Here is a 26,970-nt window from a genome sequence, read left to right on the forward strand (position 1 = left end):
AGATTATATTTTGTTAGCATTAGGTGCTGCTTAAGAGTAAACAACAGCTTCACAGCTCTGAGAACACTTGAGAAAAGTAAAGTGTATAGATAAACGGCTCATAAACGGTTTGAGTGCTTTCTATCTGAACATTAACACGCATGATTGAAAGGCTTTCTCTTCTAGATTAAAAGTTTTGTACATGATTAAAAACTTTCTCATTGTGAAGAGACGAACGTGACAGCCTTGGAGCTTTCAAAAATGTACACAAAGACCTCATCAAAGTTCTTCTGAGCAACTTTTGCAGGTCGAGATGTTTTCCTAGTTTTAACTATGTAAGGCAAACAAAGGCAACAACGGTAGCAGCCACTAGCTCGTCTAAATCTAACATCCAACCGGCGCTTTGTGAGGAAGAGCAGACGTGTTTCTCTTAGCTGTCGTCATTCTTTCATCCTCACGTCTTTCCTTTATTCCTTTATTCCTTCACCTCAGTGAGATTCGCTCTATGTAAACAACTGATAAAAGATGAAGAGTCGGTGCTGATTAGGCTGCCGAACAGGCTGTGTGGCATGACTGCTGATATGGTATCACAGCATATACACACAATATGGTCAAAAGTATGTGGACACCTGACCACAAGCTTGTTGCACATCTCATTCCAAATAAATTGTTTAGAACAGAACACCTTTATTTGTTATATATACATGTACACGTGTACAGTACAATGAAATTCTTTCTTTGCATATCCCAGCTTGTTTGTAAGCTGGGGTCAGAGCGCAGGGTCAGCCATCATACGACACCCCTGGAGCAAAGAGGGTTAAGGGCCTTGTTTAAGGGCCCAACAGTGGCTGCATGGCAGAGCTAGGATTCGAACTCTCAACCTTTCAGCTAATAGTCCAAAGCTCTACGCACTAGGCTACCACTGTTTCACTGTTTGGAACTGATATGGATATGAATTCCTTCTCCTTCCTTTGCAGCTATAACAGCCATCACCTCTCTGGGGAGGCTTTTCACAAGATTGCGTCTGTGGGAATTTGTGTCCATTAACAGTGCAAGTTCTTGCTAGTTTTGGAACAAAAGAAAGATCAGATAAGTGCAAAAAGCCTGTGAATTCTTCAGCTGTAAAAGGAAGTTGTAGTTTCTATTTTAGAAATATGGGACACCACTTTGTGATTTTAATTGGGTGTTATTCTGCCTTTAAGGGCTCCTTGGCAGCTCCCACTTTACAAGTTGTTAAACCTGATGCGTGCCCAAGCTGGGTCTGAGAAGACATTTAATTAATTATGTATTTACGTCAAAGGAATATGATTTTAAATAATTCAAAAAGTTCTTGTTTTGATCCTGTCCTAACTGTTTTGACTATTTTCAGAGACGCAGGCATAGAATTTAACATCTGTTTATATTTACAAAATATTACGTTTTAAACTTAACCCAAGATTTTAACTCGAGGGCTTGAGATCTCAGCAGTGGCGGTGTAGTTAGTGCATTAGACCATCGGATCACCCAAGTCAGTAAAAAAGCGAATAATTTTTTACAGTAAACATATCAAAGCTATAAACTTAAGCACTGCTGATTCATTAGTATCGTTGGAGATTATGTCCGCTCACCTAGTTGGTGTGAAACTTCTGACAGAACCTGAAGGCTGCATTAGAAGTCACTTGCCTCAGTGCCACAAAATAATCTCTTACATTTGCACAGCCTTGCCTTTAGTTGCAAATAGGATTGGGTGATATGACTACAAAACTACTATCTTGATATGCTTTAGAGAAGTGGTGATATACACCGATCAGCCATAACATTAAAACCACCTGCTTGTTTCTACACTCACTGTCTATTTTATCAGCTCCATTTACCATATAGAAGCACTTTGTATCTATTTCTTTACATACTGTTTTACCTGCTTTCACCCTGTTCTGTAATGGTCAGGACCCCCACAGGACCACCACAGAGCAGCTATTATTTAGGTGGTGGATCATCCTCAGCACTGCAGTGACACTGACATGGTGGTGGTGTGTTAGTGTGTGTTGTGCTGGTATGAGTGGATCAGACACAGCAGTGCTGCTGGAGTTTGTAAATACCGTGTCCACTCACTGTCCACTCTATTAGACACTCCTACCTAGTTGGTCCACCTTGTAGATGTAAAGTCAGAGACGATCGCTGGTCATCTTCTAGACCTTCATCAGTAATCACAGGACGCTGCTTACAGGGTGCATATGGACACCCCTCCTCTCCTAATAAAGTAAGTTGAGATGTTTTACATCCATTACTAACAGGTGTAGAGTATCAGTTTTATTAATATCTGTAGCCCAGTGCACAAAGCACATTTCAGCTTGTTTTATGGAAAAGAGATGTCAAGTTTTCCACGCGAAAGACGAAAAGGACTGTCCGGACTATTCAGAGTGCATCAGTGTCCACAACATGAATGACTTGCAAATGTATAAAGGTACCACTGATGTGGATGTGGATGAGATTTTAGAGACACATGATGCCATCAAGGCCATGTGTTTTCCTGGGAAGTCCATGGTTATTTTAACAAGACACTGCCGCACCTCATTCTGTGTTCGCTACAACACCGTGGCTTCGTAGACACAGAGTGTATGTGCTTGACTGGCCTGCCTGCAGTAAAGATGTGTGTTCTATTGGAAATGGGGGTGGCACAGTGGCTCGGTGGGTAGCACTGTCGCCTCAAAGCAAGAAGGTCCTGGGTTCAATCCCCAGGTCGAACGGTCTGTGTCCTTTCTGTGTGGAGTTTGCATGTTCTCCCCGTGTCTGTGTGGGTTTCCTCCAGGAGCTCCGTTTTCCTCCCACAGTCCAAAGACGTGCAAGTGAGATGAATTGGAGATACAAAATTGTCCATGACTGTGTTTGACGTTAAACCAGAACTGATGAATCTTGTGTAACCAGTAACTACTGTTCCTGGTAACCAAAGTGTGTAAAACATGACGTTAAAATCCTAATAAATAAATAATTATAACTATTGGAAATGAAGGTTAAATGAAGGTTAAATGAAGGTTCAAGAGAATTAAGAAGTTACAGATTTTTGTTTATACTGCACTTTACAAAATGCCACGACTTTTTAAATTATTCAAACTGTTTTTATAAATAAAACTATAAAAATATTCTGAAATAAAAGAAAACTCTGAACACGGCCCCTAGGGAGAGAGTGAAATTTGCACATTGATGCCTGGGTACTGAATATACAGAAAAGAACCGGGAAACCATTCAGACACCAGCTTGGTGTAAAAATCTGACCGAGCCAGACACCATCTGTGCTTGTCAGAAGAACCACAGAGTCCTACCTGTCTTTGCCCGTCTCTTTTTTAAACAGCTCATCAGAACGCTGCATCTTCTGCCAGGAGATGATGTAGACCTTGAGCTTGGGCAGCACCTGGTTCATTAGTCGCAGGTTGTTGTAGACGAGCCCCTTTCCATCTCGCCGCATGTAGTTACTCGGGCCCCAGAAGATGAAGAAGGTGTCGTGGCTGGAGTTGAGCAGCTCGTGGCGGCTGCGCAGGACGCGCTGCATGCTGGAGTGAGCGATCACCCTCAGGCTGGTGCGCCGCCCGACATCGGCCCAGAAGCTACGCCCGCTGGGCGCATCGTTCATCCGGATGACGCACTCGGCGCTGTCGATGTCTGCACCCCGTCCTCCACCCGTCAGATGACCCGAGCTAGTGACCAATGAGCAACTTCTGCAGTGCATCTTTAGAGGCTGTTGAAATAAAAACAATAGGGGGTAAAAACACATGAAAATGTGGTACGCTTTGATTGATTTATTTATTTATTTATGCATTTTTCTCTTAATTTAATGTAGCCAATTAGTCTTCCGCTGCTGGGGATGCCGATTGCGTTTGAGGAGGGTACATTCGCAGTCCCTCGACCCTTTTTTTTCGACTCCTGCACTTCTGCACAGGCGTCTCAGGCTGCTAACCAGGGTCCTTGCACAGCATTTGAAGACCTCACAAACTTTATTAGTCCGGTCTTTTCCCACCCAGACGACTCGATGGCCAATTTGTCGACCAGTAGCAGAGCTACAAACTGGGGAGTTCAGAATCTCAGGGCTGGTGTGCTTGCGGAATATCCGGCTGCTTTACGCTTTGACAATCTTAAGAGGGCAGATGGTTTTTCACAACATGGACCTAAAACTTTGGCACCCCATGCAAGTCGACCTGTTGACCCTATGACTCTCAATCCACCCCCCCTCCCACAACACCCCATTTAGGATGACCAAGATTATAATTGTAGTTGCAGTTGCTGAATGCAGTTGCTAAAAGATATGCTTTTGAAATAGTGAGATCAAGTCCTAATCTCAACCAAAAATATGTGAACCATGAGGAATTGTTGCTCTTCATACCACATTTATACCACTTTCATACCAAGCACTGTCATTTTGCACCATGTTTTTATGTCACTTTGTGAATGATTCCAATCCCACAAAAGCCCCATCAGTATTCAGTCAGCGACAAGGGCATTTCCCCTCCACCCTGGGTAGAAGGATGTTTTTAGGGATTAATGTCTTTCTCTGCAGCTCAGGAAAGTGTCGCACTTATTGCAGATTTCCACTTCCCAATCATCCATTCGGTTATTTATTCAGCACTATGCAAAGAGCCCATAAAAAGCTGAGCAATTTGTCCCGGATGACAGCATCTGCTGCGAAAGAGAAAAGAAGATAACAAATGGTGCCGGTGTACTTAGTGGCCCACTGGCAACCATGACACATTTGCATGCATTTTCTCCTCTTGGCATTCACGTCTCTGCTTCTTCTAGAAATTGAATTTGCCCCCCCCCTTTTTTTTTTTCTTCCCCCCCTTTGGCAAAGGTGCATGTGCTGCTCTACTGTCAATGTTTAATAAAGCAACATTGTTAATGAGGTCTTTGTGTCCCTGGGTGAGCATCTAGTGTCGGGTCCTTCCAGCAATTCCTGTAATAAACCAGTCAGCTGTGTCCAAAAAAAACACCTCTGCATGAAATCCAAAAACAGCTGCACAGCTGAGACCGTTCAGGTGCAGAGTATTTCATGGTCGCTTAAATAAGGACACAGACCCACAAGCCACTCGGTCATCACTTCAAATCTGTCACGCTTGGGGACAAAGCAACTTTGAGATCCGCTTTAGGAACGAGAACACGTTACCAGCAGCGGCAGAGAAACAGGAAACAGCCTGGCGAAAATTGAATCAATCAAATCATATGCACCACTGAGGATAGAGCCAACACAATTTGGCTCAACGTGGAATTGGAAGCGTTTGTGAAAAGCTTGTTGTTCACACACTGAATAGAGACGAGTCAAGATGCTGGCAGGAAAAAAACATGATCTTCAGCCTCACATGAGCATGACAAGACCTACTCAAGTTGTGGATGGAGTGGGTTTTTCCACTCTGGTGAAGAGAGTGTAAAGCAAACCCTGCTAATCTTGATTTAAAAGAGTGCTTTAATGGGTCTAATTGATAGTTGGTACACAGACAAGATATTTAATGGTGTAACTGATCATTTTATTAATTTTCAGTTATACCTTTATTAATTTATTAACTAGGTGAGTGCTAATGCGGATCAGCCCTGTGTACGGAGAGACACACCCTGATCGCACTCCTTCCCCACCCCGTGCAGGTGCCATCGATCAGCCAGCAGAGGTCGTAGTTGCATCAGTGAGACCCTATCCGGCTTACTTCTACCCCACCAGTATATGAACAACAGGCCAATCATTGTTCATGTGCCCGCTCAGCCCAGCCGGATGGCAGAGTTGAGATTCAATACAATGTATTTGAGATCCCAGCTATGGTGTGTTTTACCGCTGCGCCAGATGAGTGGCTTGAGAAAGTGTTTTTAAACTGTTATACGAGGAATCTTCAAAAAGTTTCTGCACTTTTATATTTGGTTGGAAGCGGTGGGAGGGTGGGAGGAGGAGTAATCGGTTGTGTCTGAGAGACTGAGAGATGCTTATAGTCCGGGTTTAGCACCATCTGATTTCCACCTTTTTGGACGCCCGAAGAAGCTTTAAGGGGCAGAAGATTTTCATGTGATGATGATGTGAAACATGCTCAACCGAAAACATTTTTTGCTGACAGCATTAAAAAGTTGGTACGATGCTGAGAAAATTGCATCGGAGGTGCATTTAATTGATAACCGACAAGCTTATAGCGTCACGTTGACACATTTATTGAATAAAAAACAGCATAATAAACAATGCAGTAATGTAGAACAGTAGAACACATAAAACATACAGTAAGTTCATTACAAGTGCCAATATATCATACTAATCATAACATTAAAACATGCAGTAGGTATTTTTATTAGTATCCCGTGTAGGTATCTGTGCCTGCCTTCTGCTATATACTGGGGGAACTGAAGCTCAGCTACCACACATTAACCTGATCTACCACAGACTAAAGCAAGATAATCTTTTCTACATGTTGGTTCATGAGAACGTGAATAAGTGCAAATGTGAAATAGAATAGTGAAAATGGGTCGATGTCATTACCATTATTGGAGGAAAAGGTTTGGAAGTCGATCAGGACCTGGTGGGAAAGCTCTTTCTCTTCCTTTTTCCACAAACAGTGGTACAAAACTCAAATAAAATAGATGCATCCAAGAAATACCAATCTTGCTGAAACCGAACCCCAATTAGCCCAATCCCTTGGCTTCCCATCATCCACTCTGATGGCAGCTACCGCCACAGGTTTCCCCTGTAAGCTGGTAATTAGACACAAAGCCTTTTTTTCTAGTTGTGTCTGAGATTCCCTCCTAAAGGCCAATTATCCGAGGTGGAGAAAGTCACATAACCCAGAGAGGCTAAAGGCGTCTGTGAAAGGATGGAAATGCTCGTCTGGGGTGAAAATTGGTGGGAGGAAGGACACATTTGTGTAGATCAGGTCAGCATTTAAATTAAGGCTTGTGGACGAGAAATAACAAGGGTTTGATCTTGGGAATTGGTAAAAAACTGAAAAGGGAAAAACATCTCTTGATTTAAATTGCAGATTAAAGCTCTCTAGTATATTCTTCCAATTATGTTTCAATCAGAATTACCCATTAACAATTGTTCCTAAAAGTAAATTACAGACATTATAGCATAATAATGCACCTCTTTTATTCTGTTACTCAATTACTGTCTCTATAGCATCTGCTTCATTTTAATAATCATACAACAATATAATAATGTAATAGAACTGTCAGACGTAATGCGGCTGGATTTTTGTTAAGCCATTCTAGGGTTGCAATAGAGATCTGAGCTTAAACTGAATTCTTTAAGCTCACATGAATCTTCTAGGCCTTATGCATGTAGTCAAGCGTGATTTTAAAACAGAATCTGAACGTTTGTAACCTGGGTTGTATTTACTGTGGTGAACACTAATGCTTTGTGTGGCCTTGGAAATTAACAGATTAGCTTTCTTGCTGCTGCCAGTTCTGATTCATTATAGTCGTTCAAATGTATTATTTATTATTATTTTTTAGCACAATTTAACTACTTACTACTATTTATTAGTTGCAAGGAAAAAAATATTGAATGTTTCTTGAATAGGCATGAATTAAATAATCCTTAATTAAATTACAGTACAAAAAATGTCCTAAATATGTACACCGATCAGCCATAACATTAAAACCACCTCCTTGTTTCTACACACACTGTCCATTTTATCAGCTTCACTTATCATATAGAAGCACTTTGTAGTTCTACAATTACTGACTGTAGTCCATCTGTTTCTCTGCATGCTTTTTTAGCCTGCTTTCACTCGTCAGGTCAGGACCCCCACAGGACCACCACAGAGCAAGTATTATTTAGGTGGTGGATCATTCTCAGCACTGCAGTGACACTGACATGGTGGTGGTGTGTTAGTGTGTGTTGTGCTGGTATGAGTGGATCAGACACAGCAGCGCTGCTGGAGTTTTTAAATACCGTGGCCACTCACTGTCCACTCTATTAGACACTCCTACCTAGTTGGTCCACCTTGTAGATGTAAAGTCAGAGACGATCGCTCATCTATTGCTGCTGTTTGACTTGGTCATCTTCTAGACCTTCATCAGAGGTCACAGGACGCTGCCCACGGGGCGCTGTTGGCTGGATAGTGCTGGAGCCTATCCCAGCTGTTCAATGGGCAGACACACATACACACACACACACACACACCCATTCACCTATAGGGCAATTCTCCAATGTCTCCAATTAACCTGACTGCATGTTTTTGAACTGTGGGAGGAAACCGGGGCTCTCGGAGGAAACCCACACAGACACAGGGAGAACATGCAAACTCCACACAGAAAGGACCCGGACCTGGGGATCGAACCCAGGACCTTCTTGCTGTGAGGCGACGGTGCCGCCCATGTTGTATACATACAGCAGCTAATTAATTTGATGGTGTAGAAAGTTTTATAATGTTATTTAACTTGTGGCACATATTTTCCATCTACATTTTAATGTCTACAGTCAAACTAGCCAGTCGATTGCTTGAAATAAGAAGACCATGTCACACAGTTAAATGACTTACAGAACAGTCAACACCACCAAATGAACATTCTGGTTGCTATTTGTATGCACTGGACAACATCAACAATAAACTTGAGACACAATAAAAGAACAACAGTTGCAGAAATGATTAAAATACCAAGCCAAACATGTTGCTTACAAGTAGATTTCAACTATATTTATTAAAGGTTTAAATACACCAATTCATATGCATTTAACAGGAACAGCTTTTATATACTGATAATGATATTATACTAATATTATATAATTCTGGTAGATTAAAAAAGTGAGTTATGTGTGGTTTATTTGGGGGGAATGGGGGTATGATATGCTGAAAGAAACATGTCTCTGTCATTTCTTTGAAAGTGACCTTGCCGCTAGCGAGCAACTCTATCGGTGAGCTGCACTTGCTTACCACTACTTTATACGGTATGCTCATCATCCCCACAGCAGGAGAGACAGTGACAAGGCTGGAGATAGCAGAGAGATAATGTTGCTCTGGATCCGAATGATTGCCACGACCCAAACCCAAAAAAATGTCCTGGATGAACTGATGATCCAAACCTGAGCTTTTAAACCCTCGCACGGACTGAAAAATTACGTGATCCCCTCAGGGAAGGTACGATCAGGAAGAGGGAAATGGAAGGGTGATGACAATCATTAAAAAATATGAGCGAGGGATTGAGAGCATCGAGTGGGAGGTGTGGAAAAATGGGGCAGAACATTTTACAGGGATTCTGTGGTGAGGTCTAAGGTTACACACTGGTAAAGGAAGCAGTGTCTCTGCAACCATCAGTTCTGCTAAGGGAAGGATGTGGGAGAAGGGTTGCCAGATCCAGTACAAAGTTTTGGTCTCTGTATCTGTTAGGCCTAGTAAACAAGGTGTGGCTGGTGGTCTTAGTGAGGGAGGCGTGGCCTCAGTGTCTGTCAGTCTCTATGAGGAAGGCGTGGCCACAGTGTCTGTCATGCTCAGTGAGGGAGGCGTGGCCTCTGTGTCTGTCAATCTCAGTCAGGTAGGTGTGGCCCCTGTGTCTGTCAGTCTTAGTGAGGGAGGCGTGGCCTCAGTGTCTGTCAGTCTCTATGCCACAGTGTCTGTCATGCTCAGTGAGAGAGGCGTGGCCCCTGTATCTGTCAGTCTCAGTGAGGGAGGCGTGGCCTCTGTGTCTGTCAGTCTCAGTGAGGGAGGCGTGGCCTCTGTGTCTGTCCATTTCACTGAGGGAGGTGTTGCCTCTGTGTCAGTCTCAGTGAGGTAGGCGTGGCCCCTGTGCCTGACTACTGTCCTGACGTGTGAAAATCTATAACACGCTTTCTGTGATTGGTACAGAGCTCCTGAGACTTTTCAATTATATTTGATGTGGCTCTGCTTAATGGATGCAGTCAAACTAGCCCTTTTTATATGGGCACAGAGAATCACAAGGAAGAAGAATTTATGAGGCATTACATGTAAAATAATAGACAGGTTCAGCAGGAAAGAGTTCATTATGCGACAAAAAGCAAAATACAGAACGTACAGGGCTTAAATTAATGACCAGGTGGAAAATATGCAAGGACACACACACACAAACACACACACACACACACACACACACACACACACACAGCATAAATGCTAAGAAAGCGGCAACAAATGACTAAAGGCCATTTTCCTAGAACGGAATTGGACTTTTTGTGTAAGAGAAAATGACCATGAGATGCTGTCATAAATTTTTTTAGCCTAAGGGCACATGACTTAAACCATGATAACACACACACACACACACACACACACACTCTGCAAATCATTTTTTACAGCCCTTTAGCCTTAGAGAAATTACCACTCACACAGCTTGGTCAGGATAAAACTGGGAATTCTTTGTATATTTAATAACCGAGACATGTTCAATTCCTCAGCCCTTGCATTGTCCACCTCCGCCTCCTACACCACATCTAAGCTGACAAAACCAGAGTCACGTGTAAAGCTATCAGGCTTTTCTTTTTACCAGCCAGCAGCAGACCAGTACACTGAGCTGGAGCAGATGATCACGCTTTGCTTTACGTATTTCTCATCCATTTGGTCCTGCTTTCGTTGTAGGCCAATGACAACTTCAAGGCTTTCAAACTCTGACTCTGTGGTTGTGGGCTAGCAAATTAGATTGCTGCGCCAACCAATGCCATGTTCTCTGAGACCGGGAAACCAGAAATGGTCCACCATTGGGTTTAAGTTTAAGAAATAATGGCATAAATAAGAGTGTAACCATAGGGCAACCCGAATAGGCCTGTGACAACTTTAAAGCTCTCAAACTCAGACTCTGAGACTCTCTGTGGTTGTGGGCTGGCAAATTAGATTGCTGCGCCAACCAATGCCATGTTCTTTGAAACTGGGAAACTATTGAAATGGTCCACTATTGGGTTTTAGTTTAAAACCCAAAATTAGCTGTTTTGTTAATTAAATAATGTATAAATAAGGGCCCAGTCCTTATATGCCTTTATATAAATGATTTTAAACACCTATTAGAAACTGGTATGGCTAAAACAGCTGACCATGTTAAGTAAGAGTGTCCACAAATTTTTGGCCATGTAGTTTATATAAAAACGTTTCCTCTCACATAAAGGTTGTTGCCAGTTAATGTGCAGCCTGAAAAAATTATGGCTCAGACAATAAATGCCAACAAGCCCCCTGGCAATCTGACATGGATCCAGTTATGAATATCTATTATTATCTCGCTGTCGTAACCCTGAAGCCCTCATTCTGTCCATCGAGCCTCCAATCATAAACCAACATGTACGTTCAAATCTCTGTAAAAGCTGGCACACATTTCAGTCTTGTAATCCGGGACTTCAGAGCATCAAAGGCGCTGATCCTGAATTACTGTCGGCTCCCGGCGGGGGGTTTAATATGCATAAAAATGGAAGATAATGTCTGGCATGTACAATAGCGTTCCCCACAATGTGCAGTCAAGGATATTTGAGACCGAACCTTTGTAAGACGTTTTAAATTTCCGTGCCGTAAAAGCCGAGCCGTGCTCATCAGGGCGTGTGATGGCTGGGTAAAAAGGTTGAATTCCTTAAAGAACATCAACTTTGTTTTTTTTCTCTCCAGGACAAATTGTTAGGGTGATTTGGGATCACTATACACATGTTGTAAATGGATGATAAATAAATAATATAAAGAATAAACTAAATTTCTCTCTAAACTAAAAGACAGGGTGAATAATCTCAAGCTTTCTAAAACATTGAGGTCTCTGAGGGTTTTAAAGAAATACTATTGAAATGGATTTAATTTATCAGTTTCTGTCAAGAGTATAAAAAAATTAGTAAAAGAAATGACTCCAGAGCCTGAGCTGAACCTTAATTTATAGCCTGACGTGCAATATGCCACTAATCACCTAGGAAATGTGATGGGAATACTAGCTTATCACGGCCAGTTAACTGTACTACAAAAACACAAATTATAGCTTGTTCCTTCTTTTTTTATGTGAAAGGAATCACCATTTTTTATTATCTAAGTAGCCAAATAATGCCTGTAGATTCAGAGACACAGCGGGGTGATGAAGGCATTATCACACGTCATTCTGCTGTTACCCCCCAGTATTTATAATTTAAAGAAAAACATTGACTTATTCAGTATAGGGTCAAAATTAGGTGGACATCCTTCCTAAATCCACCGATCAGCCATAACATTAAAACCACCTACTTGTTTTTACACACACTGTCCATTTTATCAGCTTCACTTGCCATATAGAAGCACTTTGTAGTTCTACAATTACTGACTGTAGTCCATCTGTTTCTCTGCATGCTTTGTTAGCCCCCTTTCGTGCTGTTCTTCAATGGTCAGGACCCCCACAGGACCACCACAGAGCAGGTATTATTTAGGTGGTGGATCATTCTCAGCACTGCAGTGACACTGACATGGTGGTGGTGTGTTAGTGTGTGTTGTGCTGGTATGAGTGGATCAGACACAGCAATGCTGCTGGAGTTTTTAAACACTTCACTGTTACTGCTGGACTGAGAATAGTCCACCAACCAAAAACATCCAGTGAACAGTGTCCTGTAGGCAGCATCCTGTGAGCACTGATGAAGGTCTAGAAGATGACCGACTCAAACAGCAGCAATAGATGAGCGATCGTCTCTGACTTTATTTAAAAACTCCAGCAGCGCTGCTGTGACTGATCCACTCATACCAGCACAACACACACTAACACACCACCACCATGTCAGTGTTACTGCAGTGCTGAGAATGATCCACCACCCAAATAATAGCTGCTCTGTGGTGGTCCTGACCATTGAATAACAGGGTGAAAGCAGGTTAAAAAAAGGTATGTAGAGAAACAGATGGACTACAGTCAGTAATTGTAGAACTACAAAGTGCTTCTATGGTAAGTGGAGCTGATAAAATGGACAGTGAGTGTAGAAACAAGGAGGTGGTTTTAATGTTATGGCTGATCGGTGTATTCAGTTGTTTCGTCCACATAAATTAATAAAGCATCTATTAAATTATTGATATAAAATCTGTTCCAGCATGACTGTGCTCTGTGCAAAATCAAGGTCCATAAACACATGGGTTGACCAGTATGATATGGAGGAACTCCAGTGGTTCTCAGAGAACCCTGATCTCAATCTCAATTAACATGTTTGGGATCAATTGGAATGTCTACTCTGAGCCAGGTCTTCTCATACAGGATCAGTGTTTTACTTCACAAATTCTTTTGACTGAATGGAATAGAATATCAATCAGACACAGTTTAAATGTTTTGGAAACAAGTGCTGTGGACTGATGAAGTAAAAATGAAACTCTGGCCAGACGTATCTTCGAAAACAATATTTTCGAACTGTCAAGCAAGGGGACGGAGCTATTTTTGGGTTGCGTGGCAGCCAGTGGCACAGGAAACACTGCATGGGTAAACTGATGTATAAATTCCACTATATATGAGCAAATTCTGAATGAAAATGTGGTAGATGGCACTGGTAGTTCAGCAGATACTGAAATATTGATTAAAAGGTTGAACTGCCAGGTTGCTGCTTTAATTGCTTGGATTGTTTTTGATCACAATAGTAAGTCCCTTTGTATGAAAGCATTAAATAAAAACTGTAAAAAATAATAAATAAATAAATAATGTCTTGGAAAACGCAAGCTGAATCTCTTTGTACTGAAAATTCTTGAACATAATGAAAAATCTGTCACGCTAGCCGACCGTCCTGGTTGGCATCTTAACAGACACATTTGCCCCCGTCTAAAGAAGAAAAGAATCCTTTTGTCTGGCCAAGGTGGCAGAATGAATGGCAGATGAAAAATGAAGTGTAGTGTGTTTCTCTGTGTGTGTTACGGTTTTATGTAGGAGTGAGAAGAAAAACCTGATGGCTTTACACATATTGGAGGGGGAGCGTGCTAGTCTGCCACGTTGACAATGCAACAAAGGGGGAAACTGGACAAATTGGACAATTTTTATTATTTTTTTCATTCATGAAGGCCATCTCAGAACTGGAAGCATTCTGCAAAAAATAGAAGGTACACATCTAAAATAAAGAAAAGAAAGATATCAAGCTAACTACAAAAGTTTCCGCCAGTGGTAATATCTCCTAAAGGGCGTGTTACCAGGTCCTGACTTAGAGACTTAAATTTAGCTTTGTCGTCCATGTAACCCAATCAAGAAATTTTACAGCTGCTAGTATAAGATGTGGCTGATTAACCACATACTTCTGGTCATTTATAGCAAATCTAGAACATTAGACTTTCCAGTATTTCCAGTTTGCCACAACATTAAAACCACCTCCTGGTTTCTACACTCACTGTCTATTTTATCAGCTCCACTTACCATACAGTATAGAAGCACTTTTACTGACTGTAGTCTATCTGTTTCTTTACATGCTTCTTTAGCCTGCTTTCACCCTGTTCTTCAGTGATCAGGACCCCCACAGGACCACCACAGAGCACGTATTATTTAGGTGGTGGATCATTCTCAGCACTGCAGTGACACTGACATGGTGGTGGTGTGTTAGTGTGTGTTGTGCTGGTATGAGTGGATCAAACACAGCAGCGCTGCTGGAGTTTTTAAGTACCGTGTCCACTCTATTAGACACTCCTACCTAGTTGGTCCACCTTATAGATATAAAGTCAGAGACGATCGCTCTTCTATTGCTGCTGTTTGAGTTGGTCATCTTCTAGACCTTCATCAGTGGTTGCAGGACGCTGCCCACAGGGCGCTGTTGGCTGGATATTTTTGGTTGGTGGACTATTCTCAGTCCAGCAGTGACAGTGAGGTGTTTAAAAACTCCATCAGCACTGCTGTGTCTGATCCACTCATACCAGCACAACACACACTAACACACCACCACCATGTCAGGGTCACTGCAGTGCTGAGAATGATCCACCACCCAAATAATACCTGCTCTGACCATTGAAGAACAGCATGAAAGGGGGATAACAAAGCATGCAGAGAAACATATGGACTACAGTCAGTAATTGTAGTACTACAAAGTGCTTCTATTTGGTAAGTGGAGCTGATAAAATGGACAGTGAGTGTAAAAAAACAAGGAGGTGGTTTTAATGTTATGGCTGATCAGTGTATATTATAATGCAAGCTGACAGATGAAAAAATGCCAAATTGATGATCCTGCATGGGTTTAAATCACATGGTCATGCATCACATGGTCAAGGGTGCTTGAAGCATTTATGGCTGCTGCAACTCATCTGGCATGACGTTCAGCCTAATGGTCCTTGCTTCCTACGGGGCCTCTATAAAATGTAAGAAAATCGTCATTTCGTACATCCCACGCCAGGCATCGTAATGAAGTAGCGCAGAGAGAGTACCAACCGGCTGATGACTCTGGGGAGAAAATGTTTACCAGAAGAAGAAATCTGGAATTGCTTGCCAATGCCCTCATGGCTCAGCTGGCAGTCGACAGCCTCTGTGTTGCACTATGCCACAGTGCAGAGGATGAGGCTGGCGCAGCGGAGCAGGCCTCGAGAGTTGAGTTTTATCAAAGTGGCACAAAAGCTCATGAGAGTCAGCTAAGAATAACTTCAAAATGGCCAACACGCGGGCATGTCGAGTTGAGTTCTACCACTGCAGTGACTCTTTTCCTCTCAATGTACTCAATGTACTTTTGTAGGGGTGCGTCAAACCCTGTTTTCTATTTTTGTCTCGATGCTGATATTAAACTTGTGAGAGCTGGATGATGCTAGAGATCTAAAACTGACATCCACACAGTAATGGTGTCGACTCTCAGCAGTTGGTGCAGGAAAGAAGCATCTGCTCTAAACTCGTTGCCAATCACAAAGACAAAAGCCTTCTGAAGAAGAATTCTAAGGTCAGATGGAAAGGTGAGGCATTTAAACCCAACATGACTGTACCTACTCTGAAGCATAACAAATGTCGTATTTTGAACTGGGGCTGTTTTACTAGTGCTGTGAAGAAAGTGGGCAGAGTTATGAAGACGGATTGCCTCAAAATTCTTGTACTTTGGACGCAACTGGGTGCACCAGTATGTTAGTGACCCAACACACAACAGAACTGGTTTGAAATGGCCTTCTCAAAGCCCTTCTGAAGGAGACTGCTATGGTCAGATGGAAAAGTGAGGCATTTAGACCCAACATGACTGTACCTACTCTTAAGGCAGCATTTTGGTGACCCAAAACACAACAGAACTAGTTTTAAAATGGCCTTCTCAAAGTCCTATTAAAGAAGAATTCTAGGGTCAGATGGAAAGGTGAGGCATTTAGACCCAACATGACTGTACCAACCCTTAAGCCAGCATTTTAGTGACACAAGACACAACAGAACTAGTTTGAAATGACCTTCTCAAGATCCTGACTTTATCCCTACCAGGACAATTTCCACTGTAGCTTTTTAAAGTGGCTAACTGAGGACGTCTGATCATTTGCTTGTTGAATATCACAAGCATTCATTCAGGCTATGGTCACAACAACCCCCACTCAACTGGGAGGGATTTAGTGCCCATCTACTGAAAAGAGCATGCATACTGTATGAAGCCAATGAAGTTAGATGTCTCACAATAGACACTCTGTGGACAGGGCTGTAGAGGCCACTGGAGTACCTCCACACCAAACCCCTCAAACCATGTATTCATGGATCTCATTTTGTGCATATTGGCACAGTCATGCTGGAACTGGAAACAGCCTTCTCCAAACTTTTGCTAAAGCTTTTTCCATCATTTTGAAGTGACAGTACTCGAGTAATATTTTTGGCTACTCTGCTACTTCTGCTCAGCATTGCTTCGTGTTTTAGAAGCTGAGAATCAAAGGAAAGAGATGAGAATTGTCGCTTCGAGCCGAGAGTAAAATCGGACACCACTAGAGACGTCAAGGTGCAGCAGAGTGAAAAGAGAAGACCCTCGGGAAACCCTTCTTTTTCTCGACATCTGGCTCTAATTCTTTATGTTCTCTTCAAGCCAGACTGCACAAATGCACTCTGAGGATTCAAGCAAGCAGCGTGCATTAAATAAAAACACTCGTCAACTACAGCTTTAATTACACACAAGATCAGAAGTTCAGCACTGTATACCAACTGGCAGGATCTCTTCAGATGGGGTTTAGAGAATTGACAGTGTAATAAAAAAGTATTTCCCCCTTGTAATGTCCTCTATTTTAGTAACTACCACCTAAACTACAGCCACTTCCCATAACTGAAGATCAGTCTTTTACATTGCCGTGGAGAATTTCACTCCCACTCTTTTTTGCAGAACTGCTTCAATTTGGCCACATTCAAGAGCAGTCAAGCATAAACTGCCCGTTTAAGGTCCTGCCGCCACAGCCTAACGAGGGTTCGAGTCAGGACTTTAACTAGGCCACTTTAAAATCTTTAAAATCATTTTGAAGTAGGCATGCTCTTACACTACAGATCATTGTGGTGTCAGTCAGTCTTGGATATTTTTTAAGGGATGTAATGGATTGTTGAATGCAAGCCAGGCCTTCTTATTAATCATTATTTACTGACCTGACCTGAAGAATACTCTTTCGACTGAAAAGGCATAAATTTCCGCTAGCATACCAGCACCGAGTTTCTGAACTCCTCGGTTCGAAACTCGGCGTTGCCACCAGCCGGCTGGGCGCCATCTGGTGGGCATAATTGGCAGTGCCTGCAGCAGATACTAATTGGCCATCATATCTGCAGGGTAAGGGCCGGACTATGTGTGGATGGGATATTCATACGCTGTGTAAGGACCCTGATTGGCAGAAGAGACGCCTGTGCAGAATGCAGAGGCGAGAAGAGTAGGGCTGTGCACAAGTTGGAAGAGGCGTGTACAGTGACGTGCTCTCCGCGGATGCAATCGGGTATCCCTCAGCAGCGGAGGACAAATTGACTGGGCTAAATCGGGAGGAAAATGCATAAAAAAAGGCATACATTTCCACAGACACAGTCCAAAATTGTGTGGAAAGCCAACTCCATATTATTGTCCCAGGGCTTTGAAATGGGATACCCAACAAGCTCATGGTTAGGTGTCCACATACTTTTTGCCATCATATAGTTACACTGTGGAAGAAAATTTCATTTTACCTTGTCGTTTTAAAGGGACACAAGTGCATTTGAACAAAGATTATATTTTCTTATTGATGACATTGAAAAATCGTTCAGCAAACCTCACCACCGCTTGGGATTCCACCTCCCAGAAACATTTGGAAGGTGGATTAAGGTGGATTGGCAACTTTAAATTTCCCATTAGTCTAAGTAAAAATGCAGATGCGTGTGTGTGATACCTTGCAATTAATTGGTGTCTTGTCCAAAGTGTTTTCAGATGGTGTTAAACCCACCACAACACTGATCATGATGAAGCAGGTAACGAAGATAAGTAAAGGATAAATGATTTATGAAATCTGTATTCAGTGCTCAGGCCTTCACGTTCGGCTCCATATTCCAATCCTATTCAAGCTAATGCGGTACAACAACGACTCGTGCAGCATGCATTACTCGCCGACTGTAGAAATCGAATCTTCTATAAGAACAAGAAAGTGAAAGAGCACTTAGATGTAAATGCCAGCTGGCATGATTCACCACTAAAGAAATCCTGTCACGCAAGAAACGTTAGTCCATTCAGCAGATGACACATTTGCTGTGTACAGTCTTTACATGAAATAAGCTTAAAACGCCATTTATGCCCAATATAGCCAAAAGTACCCCAGTGCATTTAAGAGGGCAACTCCATATTAATACTCATGGTTTTAAAATGTGATGGCTGACAAGCTAACTGTCAGGTGTCCATATACACCGATCAGGCATAACATTATGACCACCTCCTTGTCCATTTTATCAGCTCCACTTACCATATAGAAGCACTTTGTAGTTATACAATTACTGACGGTAGTCCATCTGTTTCTCTACATACTTTGTTAGCCCCCTTTTATGCTGTTCTTCAATGGTCAGGACCCCCACAGGACCACTACAGAGTAGGTATTATTTGGGTGGTGGATCATTCTCAGCACTGCAGTGACACTGACACGGTGCTGGTATGAGTGAATAAGACACAGCAGCGCTGCTGGAGTTTTTAAACACCTCACTGTCACTGCTGGACTGAGAGTAGTCACCAACCAAAAATATCCAGCCAACAGCGCCCTATGGGCAGCGGCCTGTGAGCACTGATGAAGGTCTAGAAGATGACCAACTCAAACAGCAGCAATAGATGAGCGATTTAGCGACTTTACATCTACAAGGTGGACCAACTAGGTAGGAGCGTCTAATAGAGTGGACAGTGAGTCCACTCATCCAGCACAACACACACTAACACACCACCACCATGTCAGTGTCACTGCAGTGCTGAGAATGATCCACCACCTAAATAATACCTGCTCTGTGGTGGTCCTGTGGGGGTCCTGACCATTGAAGAACAGGGTGAAAGCAGGTTAAAACAGTATGTAAAGAAATAGATGGACTACAGTCAGTAATTGTAGAACTACAAAGTGCTTCTATATGGTAAGTGGAGCTGATAAATAAAAGGCTTTGCTAAGTTCATTAAATTCAGCTCTCAGAAACATTTCTGCTGAAGCATATCAGAGCCTCAGGTCATGAACGTAGTCACAATTAGATAAATACGTTTATTTATTTTACTTTATTTAACTCAATTCCAGTACACCCTTGTTCGGTTTTAGGTTTTTATTTACCCCTAAATAACAATTGTGTTGTCTTTACCAACTTATATTAACAAACAAAAGTGGCACCAGGCATCAGGTGGCACCTAAAATAATACACAACACATTCTAATATGTAGGTTCTTCCAGCGTAAACCCTTCAGTTGAGCATTCTGGAGGTGCATCTCTACGTCATGCCAAGAAAAATGGACATCAGCCATGACCTTAACAAAACAACTGTTACAAGCTCACCTTCAACAAGCTAAAAATTCCTCATTTCACAGTGAGAATGATCCTTCAAATCAGACCAAGGTCAGACCAGTTAGTGCTCTGAGATATAAAGAAAAACCCAAGAACTACATCATGTGACCTACAGGCCTTTGTGAGAACATGAAATGTTCATGACAGCACAATTAAAGAATTGTATGGCTTTTATGGAAGGATGGCTCGGAGGGGTTTCTGAATGTTGCTGTACTTTTTTTTAGACAGAAAATGACTAAATATTGAATCTACTGACTGAAAATATTAATAGATTTTTTTTGGTCATCTGAGTCTTTTTCTGAATCTTTTTTCTTTATAGAAGTTAGTCAGGACCACGTCTGCTAATTAGGCCCTGATAAAAAAGTAATTAAAAACCCTGAAGAGTGCTTTCTTTTTCCCATGAATATATATTTACATCTTTTTTTACCTGGGTGGTGTATCACCAGATTTTGTTGCACCCTCACACATTCAGTAATTCACTTCTCAGCTTGCTGATCTTGCTTTTTCTAGTAAGAGACTAATCTATTTTCCTTCAGATACTGTGCTGCTGACAAAGGTGTTTTTTTTCCCTTTGTCTCTACACTTTTTCCATCAAGATTAAAATGTATCAGCGACAGCTACAGACAACGAATTTGTTCCTGTGAATGCTGGCTTTCAGAAAACCCAGAAAATCTGTGCATCTGAGATTGGGGTGGATGTTTTTCTCTGAAACGGTCACTGATTCAAAAGCCTAAAGCAGCATGTGAATAAATGAAGTGTGATGATGTGAATAAAGGGATTCTATGGCATGGAAGAGAAATCGTGAAGGTTATCACTGTTCTTCATTGTCTTACATGGCAACTTCTAAACTGACCATCCAGATTCCTCTCAGTATGAGGCAACAATTTGGGTTTTCTTTCAACCCGGCAAAGGCAACCAATGTTCAATTTACACTGATCATTAAAACCACCTCCTTGTTTTTACACTCACTGCCCATTTATCAGCTCCACTTACCATATAGAAGCACTTTGTAGTTCTACAATTACTGACTGTTTCTCTGCATGTTTGTTAGCCCCCTCTCATGTTGTTCTTCAATGGTCAGGACTCTCCCAGTACCACCACAGAGCAGGTATTATTTAGGTGGTGGATCATTCTCAGCACTGCAGTGACACTGACACGGTGGTGGTGTGTTAGTGTGTGGTTTGGATGAGTGGATCAGACACAGCAGCGCTGCTGGAGTTTCTAAACACCTTACTGTCACTGCTGGACTGAGAATAGTCCACCAACCAAAAACATCCAGCCAACAGCGCCCCATGGGCAGCGGCCTGTGACCACTGATGAAGGTCTAGAAGATGACCGACTCAAACAGCAGCAATAGGTGAGCGATCGTCTCTGACTTTACATCTACAATGTGGACCAACTAGGTAGGAGTGTCTAATAGAGTGGACAGTGAGTGGACATGGTATTTAAAAACTCCAGCAGCATTGCTGTGCCATGTCGGTGTCACTGCAGTGCTGAGAATGATCCACCACCTAAATAATACCTACTTTGTGGGGGTCCTGACCATTGAAGAACAGGGTGAAAGCAGGCTAAAAAGTATGTAGAGAAACAGATGGACTACAGTCAGTAATTGTAGAACTACAAAGTGCTTCTATATGGTAAGTGGAGCTGATAAAATAGACAGTGAGTGTAGAAATAAGAAGGTGGTTTTAATGTTATGGCTGGTCAGTGTATTTTGTATTTATTATACACCACTGGTCAAACGTTTTAGATCAACTCATTTTTTTTCCAGTTTTCATTTATATTCACAGAGATTTTGACTAGCACTCTTACAAAAGTTTCACTTGTAGATTACTTTGCCTTCACCCTTCTTTCCAGTTCATCCCAAACCAGAATGTGCTGGCCATTTGATGATTTGAATCCTAATACCTGTTTCTTGTATTCTAAGGTAGCTCGGACATAGCCCACAGGTATGTCTCAGGTTTCTGTCTTGCTGTAGAATGAACCCTTGACCCACTGGACCTAGACCAGACGGTAGCTTCTCGTGGTTATGATTCTAGTCACATTGTCGACACTGGATCAGGCAAAATAGCCCCAGACCATCATGCATCCTTCTTATTATTGTAAACACTGAGGAACCATCCTTTCACCTAAACTAAAAACGAGCTTGTAAACTTGGTAGTCTTCTCTGCTGCAGCACAAATTCCCATCTTTGATTCGTCTCTGTGTTAAGCAAATTAATCACAGTGAAAGTCAAACTGTCTGGAAGCGAGACCCGCAGTGAGCATCGGTGCAAGGAGATCTTCATTGATCACCAATTTATCTGACTGCCGATCGAACCCCAGAGCCATTTGGGTTATCAGCCCCTCGCTGAAGACTCGCTCCCACCTCTCATCACTGTGGATTAAATTCCCCCCAATCTTTGGTGTGGAAAACAGTGTCGATTACTGACAGGAGCCTGATACGAGACGCATCAATGAAAACACTTGAGACTCATGATAGGGCTAGGATTTTATTTGAGCTGAGGCTGTTATTGCTAATGACAGGAGACTATTGAACAGCTGTGCTGGGCTAAATTGTGATTAATGGGAGTTGTATGCAGCTCAAAAGTATGTGGACACCTAAACCGGAGATCTTGAGGGACATCCTCTTTCAAACACGGCATATTAGACTGCTGAGAGTGCCAGAAAATTAATTTTTGGCTGTATCGCCCACTCCTAACTGCACCGATCAGTTAAAGACAAGGTTAAACTTTGCACATCTGGGTGAGCCAGAATAATAGTATTGGAATAGCATTTGAAGAGGTAAATTAATATAGACAGGAACTTACACTGCGATCTATGATGCTGATGTAGCCATACACAGGTGGAAAAGCTTTGTTTGGAGTCTGGGTGGGTGCAGAGTTAGAACTTCTTCCCCTGGCAACACCATTATTGCTGCTACTGTTGTTGACGTTGTATACGAAAAACAAACTGGTGCACATGGTGATGGCCAGAAACATGGCAGCTCCATGCCGCTGGAAAAGAAAAGTAAAATAATCACAACACCATTATTGGGAGAAAATTATGGCATACACGATATTAACAAAAGTACTGGGACACCCTTCTGTGTTTTGACATATAAAGGAAATTCTATACTTCCAACTTGCAGGCTGTTCCAGCATGACTGAGCCTCTGTGCATAAAACAAGGTCTATAAAATCATAAAGAACAGCTCGGTTTAAAGAAACTCCAGTGTTCTGCACAGAGCCCTAATCTCAGCCCCACTGAACAGCTTTGGAATGAACTAAAACATCAATTCAGGATTTTTTAACCAAAATCAGTGCCCAGCCATACAAAGTTATTTTATTCACCTCATAGTCAGGTGTCTAGTGTTGGCATATCTGACGTTCATACCTTTATATGTGCAAAAGAAGGCATGAAATGTAGAAACATTCATACGCTCAGCACAGATACATGGCTAATTATTTTTCGTATAACAAACTTAAATCTGGTGCATGGCAGACTCCATAATTTAAAGGAAATCTGTGATTCCTGCAGAACAATACCCCGAAGCTGGTTTCAAAATCGCTTTTGGAATAGGCAAACCAAAAACATTTTTATTTTGTAATCAAACTGACTACAACCCGAATGCGAACTGTGTGCTGCACTACTAGTCAAACCTGTGCTAGAACCCTGTCAATTCTGCCATGTAGAGTAGACAAAGATCCAACCAGAATTGTCCCCAAGAGTCGTTGATGACTATCAAGAGCAGCGCATTGAAGTTTGTTTATTAGGATTTTAACGTCATGTTTTACACTTTGGTTACATTCATGACAGGAACGGTAGTTACTCATTACACAAGATTCATCAGTTCACAAGGTTATATCAAACACAGTCATGGACAATTTTGTATCTCCAATTTACCTCACTTGCACGTCTTTGGACTGTGGGAGGAAACCGGAGCACCCGGAGGAAATCCACGCAGACACGGGGAGAACATGCAAACTCCACACAGAAAGGACCCGGACCACCCCACCTGGGGATCAAACCCTGGACCTTCTTGATGTGAGGCGATAGTGCTACCCACTTAGCCACTGTGCCGCCCATGCATTGAGGTAAAACAGCTAAGTCACATAATCAGGTCTGCACTATGTACAAAACCAATTCCAAATAAGTTGGAACATGAGATAAAATTCTAATAAAAACAGAATGCATTGATTTTCTAATCTTTTACAGGTATTTAATTAAAAAAGCACAAAACAGAGATATGTTTTACATTTTTAAATGTATAATGCATGTTTTTCTATTTTGATGCCTGCAACATATTAATCTAAAAGCTTATTAGAGTGGCAAATTAAGCCTTGGAATGCTGTAAAAAGTGGTCCGGATTGGATATAAATAAAGTGTTAGTTATTTACAAACAAGGACAGGTCAAAGTTTGCCACTTCACACAACACTGCATCTAACTTTTTTGGAATTAGGTGGTATATTGTTGATCCAACAGATTTTGTCATTGTTTGAGAAAAACCCACAATAAAAAATGTGGAAAAAAACTTGACTTCAGGTTCATGTTGTGATGTAAAACGAAATAAAATACAAATATTGTGCTGAGGTAAATTTTGAAGTCACTCACTGTACTCTCATATCTGTAATTCTGCATTTTTAAAGGTTTGCAGAGTTAGGAATGGACTGGTGGTGGACATACGATCTTAAAACTGTCCAACTGTCCAATAAAAAGTCCAAATTACAGTGTGTAGTGAAGGAAAAATAGAAATAAGTATTTAATGTTAATCTAAATTGTGCTGTTTTACATTAACCTTACATGTAAAGGCAGTAAAAGTGAAGTGTGCATGATATTAATGAGGCGCGGTTCTATTGTACCAGGATCCGTATGAGTTCAGTACAGAGCAATGCAAACAGTCCCGCACCATCCACACACACACACACACACACACACACACACACACACACACAAGCAGCTTAATAAAAGTACCACATGCACAGTAGAAATGAATCTCTTACCATTGCTGTCTTCATTTTGGTGCAGTGTTTCCTGTGGACCGGTGCATTCAGCTCCACTTTATCTACATTAAACAATTCATTCAGAACGAGAGCAGATCATATTCTACATCCGAGCAGCAGCAGCAGCAGCATCCTCATCCTCATCCTCCTCCTCTCTATCTCTCCTCACTGAGATTACCGAGTGTGTATGTGTGTGTGTGTGTGTGTGTGTGTGTGCACTTTACTGAAGCGCAAGCGGTGAGCAGATGTTGGCGGCTGTAACTCTTCATGGTCCTAAAGCCGTTGAAATAAGGACACAATCTGAGCTTTCCCTCAGGTAAGTATTACCTGCTCTCGTTGAGGTAAATCTGGAGAAACGTTACCTCAGGTATTACCTTGTCAAGTTTAGATGGAAGTTGAGGTAAGTCTGGAGAAACTTTACCTTAGCTAAGTATTACCTTGTCTCATTAAGACAGACTTTGAGGTAAGTCTGGAGAAACGTTACCTCAGGTATTACCTTGTCTCATTAAATGAAAGTTAAGGTAAGTCTGAGGAAACTTTACCTCAGGTGAGTAATATTTTTCTTGTTTAGATGGACTTTAAGGTAAGTCTGGAGAAACGTTACCTCAGGTGAGTAATATTTTGTCTCATTTAGATGGACTTTAAGGTAAGTCTGGAGAAACGTTACCTCAGGTAAGTATTACCATGTCTTGCTTAGATGGACTTTAAGGTAAATATGGAGAAAAGTTACCTTAGGTAAGTATTACCTAGTCTCGCTTAGATGGACTTTGAGGTAAGTGTGAAAAAACGTTACCTTAGGTAAGTATTATTTTGTCTTATTAAGATGGACTTTGAGGTAATCCTAAAGAAACGTTACCTCAGGTATTACCTTGTCAAGTTTAGATAAAAGTTGAGGTAAGTCTGGAGAAACGTTACCTCAGGTGAGAATTATTTTGTCTCATTTAAATGAAAGTTGAAGTAAGTCTGAGGCAACTTTACCTCAGGTAAGCATTACCTTGTCTCATTAAGATGGACTTTAAGGTAAATCTGGAGAAACGTTACCTCAGGTATTACCTTGTCAAGTTTAGATGGAAGTTGAGGTAAGTCTGGAGAAACTTTACCTTAGCTAAGTATTACCTTGTCTCATTTAGATGGACTTTGAGGTAAGTCTGGGGAAACGTTACCTCAGGTAAGTATTGTCTTGTCCCGTTTAGACGGACTTTAAGGTGAGTATTATTTTGTCTTATTAAGACGGACTTTGAGGTAAGTCTGGAGAAACGTTACCTCAGGTAAGTATTACCTTGACTCGTTTAAATGGACTTTGAGGTAGGTCTGGAGAAACATTACTTCAGGTGAGTATTATTTTGTCTCGTTAAAATGGACTTTAGGTAAGCCTAGAGAAACGTTACCTCAGGTAAGTATTACCTTGTCTCGCTGAGACAGACTTTGAGGTAAGTCTGGAGATACATTACCCCAGGTAAGTATTACCTTGTCTCGTTAAAACAGACTTTGAGGTAAGTCTGGACAAACTTGGGAAAAATTTTGGTTTGAAGCTAGATGGAAAGACATCTCTTATGCGTGATATATAAACAATGCCGGTCGTAGAGGTAAAAAAAGAGGTCAAACTCCAAAAATCACCCGATAAAAATGAACAAATAGGCTTTATTATTAACTGACTTGTTTTTCTCTACTAATGGAAAATCCCAATTGCCTGTACATCAACATTTAAGCTTGCCAAATACTTTAGTTGCTCTAATGTGTTAATTAATTAAAATTTTTAAACTCACCAAATATTTTCATTAATGTTTCACTGCCCTCAGAAAAATAAGAAAATTTGTGCTTTTCATATTAAGGACCATTTTATGCCGGCGTGCCAAGTGTTTCTGTGCCCAGATCTGAGCTTTAATGGTTGGTGCCAAAATGTGCTTTCATCCAAAGCTCATTCATGGCACAATAGCACAGCACTGCAACCTGGCCTGCATGAACCATTAAACCAGATTTAATTAAAATAGGAATATAAATATGGATTTTAAGGTGTCAGGAGAGGATTCAGCTTTTCACTGGAACTGAAACTTTCCAATTTTTCAGCAAGGTACACCTGTTTAAAATAAATCAAATGAGACTATACAAATATAGTGTATTTTTAAGTAAATTCCAATTCTATTTTAGTTATATTACGTAAAAGTTCTTAATTGTAGTTTTACAATATAGGTTATTGTAAATGCCTATTTTTACCTGGAATAATTGTAATGAAAC

At 41.5% G+C, this 26,970-nt stretch overlaps 1 protein-coding gene across 1 annotated transcript in view; it reads right to left on the reverse strand.

Annotated features, from left to right (window-relative positions):
• The window catches only part of st6galnac5a (ST6 (alpha-N-acetyl-neuraminyl-2,3-beta-galactosyl-1,3)-N-acetylgalactosaminide alpha-2,6-sialyltransferase 5a), a 37,041-nt gene extending 12,250 nt beyond the window's left edge, over positions 1–24,791 (reverse strand). Inside the window, exons 1-3 of the mRNA XM_062992952.1 lie at positions 24,736–24,791; positions 22,564–22,749; positions 3,279–3,691 (exon numbers count right to left, since the gene is read on the reverse strand). Of these exons, the coding sequence (XP_062849022.1) occupies positions 3,279–3,691; positions 22,564–22,749; positions 24,736–24,750 (614 nt within the window). The 5' untranslated portion in view covers positions 24,751–24,791. The remainder of the gene's footprint in view (positions 1–3,278; positions 3,692–22,563; positions 22,750–24,735) is intronic.
• Positions 24,792–26,970: the final 2,179 nt, after the last annotated feature.

The sequence above is a fragment of the Trichomycterus rosablanca genome, chromosome 4, assembly GCF_030014385.1.
Source record: "Trichomycterus rosablanca isolate fTriRos1 chromosome 4, fTriRos1.hap1, whole genome shotgun sequence".
Lineage (NCBI taxonomy): Eukaryota > Metazoa > Chordata > Actinopteri > Siluriformes > Trichomycteridae > Trichomycterus > Trichomycterus rosablanca.